Here is a 12,949-nt window from a genome sequence, read left to right on the forward strand (position 1 = left end):
TAAGATTAAAAAAAAGAAAAATGAATAAAGGATATAAACAGGAAACTTGTTTTATTTTTATTTATTTTAGAGAGTGCCCTCTGTTGCCCAGGCTGGAGTACAGTGGCACAATCATAGCGCAATGCAGCCTTGTACTTCTGGGCTCAAGTGATCCTCTTGCCTTGGCCTCCCAAAGCACTAGGAATACAGGCATGAGCTACTGTGGGGGGCCAGGGAACTTGCTTCAAAAAGAAATTATGAATGACAAAAATATATAAAAAGATCATAAATCTAAGTTGTGAAAAGGGAAAAAGCAACTTCTGGCTTTTTCTACACCCTTTTTTTGTCCATATGTGCTATGGTTTGAATGAATATCCCCTTCCAAACTCATGTTGAAATGTAATTGCTATTGCAGCAGTACTAAGACATGGAGCCCTGGAGAGGCAATCAGACTGCAAGGGCTCTGCCCTCTTTTCTTCCTTTCTCCTCCTCTTCTCTTCCCTCCCCGCTGCTCCCCACCCTTTGCCCTCCCATCACGCCCTTCATGTATCAAGAAGGCCCTGGCCAGATGCAGCCCCTGGATCTTGGACTTCCCAGCCTCCACAACTGTAAGAAATAAATTTCTTATCTTTATAAATTACCTAGTCTCTGGTATTGTGTTACAGCAGCAAAAACAGAGTAAGACATTCAGATAGACAAAAATTATCTACAGTGTAGAAGCATGTAGGAAAATGAACACTCATTCATTTTGGTAGGATAATAAAGTAGGTACATCACTTTTTATTCAAAACCAATTTAGTAGTATCTATTACAATGTCAAATATTCATCCACTTAGACCTAGGACTTCCATTTCTAGGAATTATCCTACAGAAACACTTAACAAGGACACACAATGCTAAAGAATGTCCACTGCAGATCCATTCGTAACAACAAAAACTTAGAAACAACCCTAATGCCCACTGACAGGAAATAAACTATGGCACCACCATACCCAGGGAGGCTATGCTGCCTTTAAACTAAGATGTCAGATCTATGAGTACTAAGACCCAGACACGGTCAAGGTACATTACTAAGTAAAAAAAACCTATCATCATGTCCCATATTAGTCCCTTTTTGTTAAATTTTTTTTAAAGTTAATGTTTATATAGAAAACTCTGGGAATATATACCAAACTGCTGAAAGTGATTGTCTTTGAAGAGACAAATTTCAAGGAACTTACTTTCTACATAATTAATTTCTATAATGTTTACATTTTATGTCATATCTACAATAGGCAAAAAGAAAAAAAAGAGTAAAACGATTTTGTTCAAAAGTTTTTTCTTTTTTTTTAAGTTCTGGGATACATGTCAGAACGTGCAGGTTTGTTACACAGGTATACATGTGCCATGGTGGTTCGCTGCACCCATCAACCCATCATCTACATTAGGTATTTCTACTAATGCTATCCCTCCCCTTGCCCCTCACCCACTGACAGGTCCTGGTGTGTGATGCTCCCCTCCCTGTGTCCACGTGTTCTCACTGTTCAACTCCCACCTATGAGTGAGAACTTGTTCAAAGTTTTAAAAAAACTGAGAAAATTTTTACATTAAACCACTCTGCTAGTCATATTCAAGCATTTCTAGAGAAAGAACCTACTAGAAGTAAACACCACAGGCCAGATTCCAGACAATGTTAGTTAGGTAAGGTAAATGGGAGAGGGTGTGTCTGTCCCAATGCTCTCTTAGCCCACCATCTCTGCCCACATAAGGAAGCTGGCAAGTAGCCACCTGGAACTGGTGGGAACTAAGAAACTCAGAGGTCTGGTTCCTTATCTCAAGAAAGCTTTAATCAAGGACAACAAGGACAGCTCCGCCCACACAGGCTGTTTACAGATTTCAAAAGCAGTCTACGGCAGCTCAACAACAAGGAGTCTTAACTAAAAATCCACAAGGATTTTATCACTAAAATTGATGAACCGTCAAGACGCAAATTTCTGGCAACAGTCTTTTAAAATTCCAGTTAGCATAGTCCAGTGCTTCCCAATCTTTTCCAAGTCTCAGCACACACAGGAAATGAGAATATTTACGGGTCACACTGCTTCAAATAGAGGATGCTTGCTGACAGATGACGGATCCGGGGCTCACGCTCTTGCAGCCTCAGTCCTGGTGGGCTGCAGGCATGAATGCTACGCCATATGTGTCACAGTCTTGGCACATCTATCAGGAGGGTCCTGCACAGGGAGAGTATTTGCTTTAAAAGCTTCCATCAAGTATTACTACATTCAGGCCAGTCATGGTGACTCACACCTGTAATCCCAGCACTCTGGGAGGCCAAGGTGGGTGGATCACCTGACGTCAGGAGTTTGAGACCAGCCTGGCCAACATGGTGAAACCCCCTCTCTACTAAAAATACAAAAAATCAGTTGGGTGTGGTGGCAGGTGCCTGAAATCCCAGCTACTCGGGAGACTAAGGCAGGAGAATAGCTTGAACCCAGGAGGCAGGAGGTTGCAGTAAGTCAAGATCATGCCACTGCATTCCAGCCTGTGCAACAGAGTGAGATTCTGTTGCCACCCGCCCCCCGCCAAAAAACAGTATTATTACATTCATTTAACATATATTTATTAAGTACCTAACAGGCTCGAAGCACTGTGTTAAGTTCTGTCATCTTCCGCTACAGACTGGAGATAGCCTGCAGACTAGAGCAGGGGACAGACAAACGAGCAATTCCAATACAATGTAAATTGTGCTGTATAAGGGGAGTATCGGGATTTTTATGGAATCCCATGCCTGGGGAAAGGGTATTTGTCAATGATTATGTCTCAGAAATGTTCCCTAAACAGAAGAGTAAAGAGTACTTCAGGTACAGGAAACAATAGGCGCAAAGACTTAAATGCAAGAAACTATATCAAAGGTTGGGCATGCTAGCTCACACCTGTAATCCCAGCATTTGGGGAGGCTGAGGTGGGCAGATCACTAGGTCAAGAGGTTCAGACCATCCTGGCCAACATGGTGAAGCCCTGTCTCCACTAAAAATACAAAAATTAGATGGGCATGGTGGCACACACCTGTAGTCCCAGCTACTCAGCAGGCTGAGGCAGGAGAACTGCTTGAACCCAGGAGCGGAGGTTGCAGTGAGCTGAGATCACAACATTGCACTCCAGCCTGGCAACAGAGCAAGACTCCGTCTCAAAAAAAAAAAAAAAAAAAAAAAAAAAAAAGCAGCAAAACAGGCTCTGTACCATACAAATAGAACAATAGGAGGGAGTTAGTTTTGTGGTTTTAATGCATGTATTTTTTGATTAACAGGAATAGGGCCTAGCAAAGTCATTTCACTAAGGTTAGGAAAGTATGTGCCTTCCTACACAATAACTGACTAAACGTACGCTATGCGAAAAGTAAATTAAGAAAATTCTTGAAGATAAATTTGTAAATATTGACAATACTATTGATTAGCAAGTAACATCAGCTCATACAAATTAGGTGTATTCCTGAAGTTAAAGACAATTTTTACTGTGGTGGCAGATATTTGATACTGAAAAAGAACAAAACATTACCTATTTTTAAAGGTAAAGATTATTTAAACCCTCTATGATATTTCCAGCATTTAAAGTAATGGGAAAGCAAAAGAACTCCCAGACCGGCGCAGTGGTTCACGCCTGTAATCCTAGCACTTTGGGAGGCCGAGGCAGGCAGATCATGAGATGAGGAGATCGAGACCATCCTGGCTAACACGGTGAAACCCCGTCTCTACTAAAAATACAAAAAATTAGCCCAGTGTGGTGGCAGACGCCTGTAGTCCCAGCTACTCAGGAGGCTGAGGCAGGACAATAGCGTGAACCCAGGAGATGGAGCTGGCAGTGAGCCAAGACTGCACCACGGCACTCCTGCCTGGGTGACAGAGCGAGATTCCATCTCAAAAACAAAAAACAAACAAACAAAAAAACAAACAAAAAACTCCCAGACACCTAATATATGTTTCATGTTCTTTTGAGAAAGCTTAATTAGGCTAGGCTTGGGGGCTCATGCCTATAATTCCAGCGCTTTGGGAGGCTGAGGCTGGCGGATCACCTGAGGTCAGGAGGTCAAGGCTACAGTGAGCCATGACTGCGTTACTGCACTCCAGCCCAGGTGGCAGGGCAAGGCCCTGTCTTGAAAATAAAATAAGCCGGGAGCAGTGGCTCATGCCTGTAATCATGGCACTTTGGGAGGCCGAGACGGGCAGATCACGAGGTCAGGAGTTCAAGACCAGGCTGACCAACATGGTGAAATCCCGTTTCTACTAAAAATAAAAATAAAAATAAAAAAAAAATTCAGCCTGGTGTGGTGGTGTGCGCCTGTAATCCCAGCTACTCAGGAGGCTGAGTCAAGAGAATCGCTTGAACCTGGGAGATGGAGGGTGCAGTGAGCTGAGACCATGTCACTGTACTCCAGGCCTGGGCTACAGCGCAAGACTCCATCCCAACCCCCACCCTCCCACCACCAAAAAAAAGGAAACAGCTTAATTAGTCAGGCATGGTGGCTCATGCCTGTAATCCCAACACTCGGGGAGGTCGAGGGAGGAGGACTGCTTGAGCTCAGAAGTTCAAGACTAGCCTGGACAACATGGTAAGAACCCTGTCTCTACAAAAAAATTTTTAAAAAATTAGCCGCGTGTGGCAGTGCATGCCTGTAGTCTCAGCTACTCGGGAGGCTGAGGTGGGAGAATCGCCTGACCCCAGGAGGTCAAGGCTATAGAGAGCCATGATTGCACCACTGCACTCCAGCCCGGGTGACAGGGTATGGCCCTGTCTTAAAACAAAATAGGCCGGGCGCAGTGGCTCATGCCTGTAATCCCAGCACTTTGGGAGACCAAGGCGGGCGGATCATGAGGTCAGGAGTTCGAGACCAGCCTGACCAACATGGTGAAACCCCGTTTCTACTAAAAATCCAAAAAAAAAAAAAAAAAAAATTAGCCTGGCGTGGTGGTGTGTGCCTGTAATCCCAGATATTCAGGAGGCTGAGGCAAGAGAATCACTTGAACCTGGGAGGCGGAGGTTGCAGTGAGCCAAGATCGTATCACTGCACTCCAGCCTAGGTGACAGAGTGAGACTCTGTCTCAAAAAAACAAAAACAAAAACAAAAACAAAAAAACGAGTTCAGGAGATCGAGACCATCCTGGCTAACACGGTGAAACCCCGTCTCTACTAAAAATACAAAAAATTAGCCCAGTGTGGTGGCAGACGCCTGTAGTCCCAGCTACTCAGGAGGCTGAGGCAGGAGAATGGCGTGAACCCAGGAGGCGGAGCTTACAGTGAGCTGAGATTGCGCCACTGCACTCCAGCCTGGGCGACAGAGCAAGACTCCATCTCAAAAATAAATAAATAAACAAATAAAAACAAAACAAATAAATAGCTCACTTAGCTTAGAAATAAGGCCAAATATATCTATATTCTTTTCTCTCTCTTACATAGATATAAACAGAGCAACTGTCATAACAGAAATAAGCATAACTGGTATTTACCTCTCTGCCTGTAAGGATATGTCTTGCCAATTTTACTTTTGCAAAATTCCCCTTGCCGATTGTTTTCAAAAGTCTGTAGTTTCCGATGTGAGGTTGTTCGTCTGCACAGGAAGCTATAGAGTTTCTACACCGAGCTCCTGAGCGGCTGGTACGAGAGGTAACTTCTTGACGCCCATCTCCATGTGACGTGTGCTGCAATACAGTATACACAAAGATAAGGAAACGAGAGAACACAGAGTGCTTGCCAAGTTCTAAGAGCTTCTAGTTGAAGAAACAACATTCCTACTTTAAGTATCTAGCACTTCAAAGGAATTTAACCACGTAATATAAATTTGAGGAAAATGAGAATTCTGAGACAAAAAATACCAAGTGTTGAAGTTCAACTGGGTGTTCAGGAATAAATTAGATATTTTGCGTACGTGGCTGCCATATATAACAGGAGTAAAAGGGCTGCCTTCGGGTTATACAGTGCTTAACTTTTCCATATGCTAGTAAGTGCACCTGCACACCTGCGCCTCACTACAGCCCGTGCAGCAGGGGAAAAGCTAATGTCACCATTCACCAGATAAGGGTACAGCCACATAACTGTTCAGGGGGAAATCTATAGAGAATCTGAATTCCCAATTTCCTTCTACACTACACTGCTAACATAATTCAAAACAATGTGCTTTACAGAAATAGCTAGATTGTGTGGCCCTTAATAGATGGCCATTGTTGAATAGATGAATAAAGTACTCAATATGTCTCTACCCTATGAAATATTCAGGCCTGAGAATTACACTTCTGTGTACACACTGTGAACACAGCTGTATGCACAGGCATCCTGCTACTACTGCTCCCTTGGCCCCACACACAAAGGATTGGATGTCCTAATCCCTTCCCCATTGTGGCTGCTAACTCCTGCCCGAGGGAGGCTTCTCGTTCCATACGCACTCACAGACACTTTGTACCCCCTTTATATGCTTCTCTTTTCCAACTTTTTATCCAGCAAAATATCCTGTCTTTCTCTATGTACCTATAAATCAAAACAAGCCTAATTTAACTAATAAACTGCTTTGTAATACACTCAAGTCAAAGAAAATGAAACTCAGGTGTTTTAAAGTGAAAGTAAGCTTTAAAACTTCTGCCATCTACCTCTGAATTTCTCAAAAGATGTCCTTTTCAGAATTTCCACATTAATCTCCATCTACTTCTTCACTATTTCTCTAATATTTTTACATTCACATACCAGGTTTGGGGATAGGTTCTTGTATATTTTACTCAACTATCACATAATACAGCATCTCAACAACAATTTCTATGTTTTTACTGCAAATGTCTATTTTAGATAAAACAGGCTTTTTATAACCTCGCTACAAATGTAGGCAACTTGTAAACATTGTTCCTGTAACAAAAATTATTCTAATTTCCATATTAGAACTTTGGGAAAATAGTCCATTTATAAATATGGAGTTGATAAAAGAAAAGACTAAAATGATAATAAAGCTTTGACACTAAGGCTTTAATACAAAAACAGGTAGCTTTTGTTGTGCACAAGATGCATGCTATTCTAATTGCAGTCTAGTTTTTTTTTTTTTTTTTTTTTTTTTTGAGACGGAGTCTCGCCCTGTCACCCAGACTAGAGTGCAGTGGCGCGATCTCGGCTCACTGCAAGCTCCGCCTCCCAGGTTCACGCCATTCTCCTGCCTCAGCCTCCCAAGTAGCTGGGACAACAGGCGCCTGCCACCATGCCCGGCTAATTTTTTGTATTTTTAATAGAGACGAGGTTTCACCGTGTTTGCCAGGATGGTCTCGATCTCTTGACCTCGTGATCCGCCCACCTTGGTCTCCCAAAGTGCTGGGATTATAGGCATGAGCCACCCCGCCCGGCCTGCAGTCTAGTTTTAAAAGAAGCTGGGTGACCATGTTTATGTTTATTTCTACATGATTTTAATTACACTAGAATTTAAGTTTCATGAAAACAAAAACAGGAATTTATTTTATTTTATTTTATTTTTTTTTTTTTTTGAGACGGAGTCTTGCTCTGTCGCCCAGGCTGGAGTGCAGTGGCCAGATCTCAGCTCACTGCAAGCTCCGCCTCCCGGGTTCTCGCCATTCTCCTGCCTCAGCCTCCCGAGTAGCTGGGACTACAGGCGCCCGCCACCTCGCCCGGCTAGTTTTTTGTATATTTTTTAGTAGAGACGGGGTTTCACCGTGTTCGCCAGGATGGTCTCGATCTCCTGACCTCGTGATCCGCCCGTCTCGGCCTCCCAAAGTGCTGGGATTACAGGCTTGAGCCACCGCGCCCGGCCTCAAAAACAGGAATTTATTATTCCTTATATCTTATAATAGCAGTTGGTACAAAACTGGTACTCAATAAATATTAGAATGGCTGAATAAATGATATAAATGCTAACCGCTATAGTGTTCAAAAAGTTAAAAATAAGGGAAATTTCTCTTTTTTATCTTCTGAATTTCTTCATTCATTCATTGAATATTTACTGAGTGAGCTACACACACACACACACACGCACACACACACACCCGGCACTATTTAAGGTGTGGGAAAAGGCAGTGCATAAAGCAGTCCATGTCCCCATGAAGTATGTATCAAGTGGTTTTACTATCTGTGCAAAGAAAATATATTCATTGAAATTAAACTACTGGCCAAAATTTTCATTAAAAAAGCTTTTGCAATGTAAACATTCATTTTCAAATTTATATGTTTCATAAATTCAACTTTCATGTGTGAAAGCGGATCATACTAATTGGGTCATTCTATTCATACTCAACTAAATCAGAGTTGAGGGCCAGGGGATGGGGGCAGGGTGGGGGTGGGGAATTATAACATTGCTCCAAGATTGTAATTCTCTGTAAGCCTGACTGCTGAAACTGCCTATTGTAACCTGAAACCAGTTTATCTAATGGCTACTGAAAAAACTTATTGCTGACTCTAAGACCAGTATTACCCACCACTGTCCCTCACCAATCAGGGCTTGCCACCTCCCCAAAACTTTACTAGTGCCAAAGACCTGTCTTTCAAAATACATAACACTTCTCTTTATAAAACCTCCATCCTTTACTTTGCTCTTCATACATACTGAAGACCACCCTGTGGTCTGTGTGTGTGCCCCAAATTGCAATTCTTGCGTCCCAAATAAAATATTTTAACTTCAGAGATTTATCTCTATGTTTTGACTTTGACGTGTGTGTTTTCTATAATGAGGCAAATTGGTGAAATAATAATTTTCATGCAAACCAACTGCTTTCTATTTAATGTAAAATAGAAATATTAGAAAAATCTTGTTTTTTTTTTTTTGAGATGGAGTCTCACTCTGTCACCAGGCTGGATGGAGTGCAATGGCACGATCTTGGCTCACTGCAACCTCCACCTTCCAGATTCAAGCAATTCTCCTGCCTCAGCCTCACGAGTAGCTGGGACTACAGGGGCATACCACCATACCCGGTTAATTTTTGTATTTTTAGTAGAGACAGGGTTTCACTATGTTGGCTAGGCTGGTATCGAACTCCTGACCTTAAGTGATCTACCCACCTTGGCCTCCCAAAGTCCTGGGATTATAGGCATGAACCACAGTGCTCAGCCAGGAAAATCTTAAGATTCATAGGCATCCAATGTTCCTATCTTTGCTTACTCACCAACGTGCTTGTAATAAAATACTAACTCCTCAGCACTTCATCCACTAGCGATGTCACCTTCACAAGGACAGACTTTTTGTGTTCTGTTCATTATCAGATATTACCCAAACCTGAAACAGTGCCTAACACATGGTAGATATGCAATATTTTTTTGCTGAATGTTAAACACATGGTAGATATGCAATACATTTTTGCTGAATGTTAAACGAATTCAAGGCCCACTCATCTCTTCTTCCTCTCCCACTACATCATCCAGTATACTCTAGCTTTGACTCAGTCAGTGTGGTTCCCTCCATTTGAATGTCCTTTCTTCTCTTCATACCTAAGGAAAACCTACTAATTCTATTGTGTTTGTATCATCTGTCACCATCTTCATGAAGCCTTCTATGACTCTCCCTGCATCTCATCAGAACTTCTTACTTCTCCTTACTGGGATCCCAATGTACTCTGCTTGTATCTCACTCTATTATGCTACTTTTTTTTTGTAGACAATACTATTATTCACCACACTGGCTTTTTTACATCTGAGTTCCTGGAGGACTGCACTCCCTTCCCTTGAGGTTAGGCATAGACAGCCATGTGACTAGGCTGAACACCTCCTGTGAGTGAAAATGAATGCCATTCCCATGCTGAAGCATTTAGTTACCCGTGCTTAACTCTCCAGCCCTGTGTTTTACTCTCCTGACCCTAAGCTTTGCCCTGAAATGGATGGCCACAAGACCAAACCGGCCTGGACATGGAGATCAGTTTCCATGGAGCCAATGAGCCCTCAAGTAGACTTGGTGTGAGCAAAAGTTTTTTATTGTGTTAAATCATGAGGATTTTGGTGGCATGTATTACCACAGCATAACCCAGCCTAACCTAAAACATGCTCATGCACATCAACAGTCATAACAGAAAGCAGAAAGAAACTTGTATTTCCTCACACAACAGACTGACAGATCTGATGCTTGTTAGGGTTAAACTTAATATATTTAATTCAATGTTTCCTGACAAAGTTCTTAAATTAAAAAATTTAAGAGTTAACTTTTAAAATGTTCCCTTGAAACAGAAGCAAATTAGTCTTTTGCTTCCATTTGGCCTTCATTGTATTTTCCCAAGAATCCACTACTGACCCTAAGAAAAAGTTCCCTATACTTATACCACAGCACTCAATACCAACTTTAAACATTTAAACAAATAATTCTGAATTCTTGTAGTGTTATTTCATATACGTATTTTTTTCTTCCTAAGGAGTCAATAAACAACCTGTATACACACACACACACAAATTTTATATAATTATTTGATAACCACTTGATTTTTTTTTTTTTTTTTGAGACGGAGTCTCGCTCTGTCACCCAGGCTGGAGCGCAGTGGCTGGATCTCAGCTCACGGCAAGCTCCTCCTCCCGGGTTTACGCCATTCTCCTGCCTCAGCCTCCCGAGTAGCTGGGACTACAGGCGCCTGCCACCTCGCCCGGCTAGTTTTTTGTATTTTTTAGTAGAGACGGGGTTTCACCGTGTTAGCCACGATGGTCTCAATCTCCTGACCTCGTGATCCGCCCGTCTCGGCCTCCCAAAGTGCTGGGATTACAGGCTTGAGCCACAGTGCCCGGCCTTTTTTTTTTTTTAGACAGGGTCTCATTCTGTTGGCCCAGGCTGGAGGGCAGTAGTGTGATCGATCGTACCTCACTGCAGCCTCGAACTCCTGGACCCAAGGGGTCATCCCACCTCAGCCTCCCTAGTAGCTGGGACTACAGGTGCAGGCACCACACATGGCTGATGTTTTAATTTTTTGTAGAGATAAGATCTCATTATGTTGCCCAGGCGGGTCTCAAACTCTGGCCTCAAGCAATCCTCCTGCCTTGGTCTCCCAAAGTGCTGATATTACAGGTGTAAGCCACCATGCCTGGGCTACTTTATAATATTTCATGGCAGACTATGCACATAATGGGTACTCAAAAGCTGCTGAGTTTTATTCTTATGGATTAAATGAGTCCTGATTCTTCTCCCTCCTGTGGAACTGAGCTGGTACCACTTCATCCACCATGAAAACTAGAATATGTACACTGCTACTGAAAATAATGCAGAATACAGCCACAGACGTGAGATTTCTTTCCTCAAGAAGTTGAACCTGTGTTTAGGGAGACCACATGGCCAAATACTTGTTTTCCCAAACTTCTCTGCAGCTAGAGATAGTCATCTGGCTTAGTTCTGGCCAGTTCTCATTAGTTAAAGTCTACTAGGTTACAATGTAATAGGGGCTAGGGGTTAGTAACGCCTTTGTTTATCATAAAAGGGGAGGCCAGGCACTGTGGCTCACACCTGTAATCCCAGCACTTTGAGAAGCCAAGGCTGGCAGATCACCTGAGGTCAGGAGTTCAAGACCAGCATGGCCAAAATGGTGAAACGCTGTCTCTACTAAAAGTACAAAAATTAGCCAGGTGTGGTGGCACATGCCTGTAATCCCAGCTACTCGGAGGCTGAGGCATGAGAATCGCTTGAACAAGGGAGGTGAGGGTTGCAGTGAGCTGAGATCCCGCCACTGCACTCTAGCCTGAGCAACAGAAACTTCATCTCAAATAAAAAAAGGAGGGTGGGGAGGGTGGGGACAGAGTTGCCAGTACAGTTCCTTCCTCCTTCCTTGAATGCAACCATGTAGCTGTAGCTGTAAAATGTTATCCTGCAGCTACAGGGTCTCAAACATGAGAGAAAAGACAAACTATTTTAAAAAACCACCAACTCCAATATTACTGAACTGCTGATCCAAAGCTAGACGCTGCATACCTCCAGATTTCTTTTTGGAGAAAAACAAACCCCTGTTTGTTTAGGGCACTGTGTTAGTTAGGTCTTTGTGACTATCAGCCAAAGCACTACTAACATAGGGGCCACATCAATGCAAAGCAATAAGAAAAATGGGAATGTGCTCCATTTTGTTTTACATGTTAGTTCTTAATTTTGCCCACATAAAAAAGAACCATGGATTGTAAATCACTGTATAATCAGAAAACAAATTAAAACATAAAAGACACATTTAAAAAATCTTTTTAAAAAAATCCTTGCCGGCAGGAAGTCCGTAAAAATTATTTTAACATCAATATGGCTTCACAATAGAAATTTGGCCGTTTAATCTACCAGGCAGAGAACCAACCTGAAACTTGAGAGGCTTACTACTTAAGTACCTCCCATGGGAAGAAATCAGGTTTACAAGTTTAAAACAGCAACAACTTTACACTATGTTTCCAATCTTCCTGAACAGAAATTGGTCCCTTCTGTAAAACACAAGTGTGCCCTTACACTCTATTTCTTAAACAACAAGCCACCTCCTTAACACATAGGCAGGGTTTCCAACAATGTTAAAAAATAAAAACAAAAACAAACTACAAAGCCAAATTATGACAATAAATGGCTGTCCTCCAAGTATTTTGTACTTTAGAGATATTCACAAAGTCACGTTTCACTTTTGAAAGTAGCTAGGCAATTATTTCATTCAACATAGAAAAAGGATTTGATAAGACTGAACAATTTATAATGTAAAAACTGTTGGCCAGGCAAGGTGACTAATGTCTGTAATCCCAGCACCTTCAGAGGCTGAGGCAAGAGACTTGCTTAAACCCAGGAGTTTGAGACCCGTCTGGGCAAACATAGCAAGACCCTGTCTCTACCAGAAAGCTCCCACAAAACTCCTATAGCAAACTAGGATTAGAATGGGATGTGGGATGTCTGTCCTTGATTTGACAAAAATCACCAACCCCCCCAAAAAACAAGAATGCACCCAAAGCCAAGGAATGTATAAAGAGATTCTAAAAATCATAGAGAAATACAAGTTAAAACCACAATGTAGTATCACATTAGGCCTGTTAGATAGGGAAA

General features: G+C 42.3%; 1 protein-coding gene across 11 annotated transcripts in view; it reads right to left on the reverse strand.

The window, feature by feature from the left end:
* MARK3 (microtubule affinity regulating kinase 3) overlaps nt 1-12,949 on the reverse strand; it is a 115,371-nt gene that overhangs the window by 88,714 nt on the left and 13,708 nt on the right. For 6 of the 11 annotated variants that reach the window (XM_023205687.1, XM_023205686.1, XM_023205684.1 and 3 more), the window contains exon 2: nt 5,460-5,651. The exons of 1 other annotated variant lie outside the window; for it this stretch is intronic. In XM_023205687.1, coding sequence (XP_023061455.1) covers nt 5,460-5,651 — 192 coding nt within the window. Of the gene's footprint in view, nt 1-5,459; nt 5,652-12,949 lie in introns of those variants that run through there. 4 more of the 11 variants (XM_023205694.1, XM_023205690.1, XM_023205695.2 and 1 more) reach the window with 3 other exon arrangements.

This window comes from Piliocolobus tephrosceles, chromosome 6, assembly GCF_002776525.5.
Source record: "Piliocolobus tephrosceles isolate RC106 chromosome 6, ASM277652v3, whole genome shotgun sequence".
In the NCBI taxonomy this organism is placed as follows: domain Eukaryota; kingdom Metazoa; phylum Chordata; class Mammalia; order Primates; family Cercopithecidae; genus Piliocolobus; species Piliocolobus tephrosceles.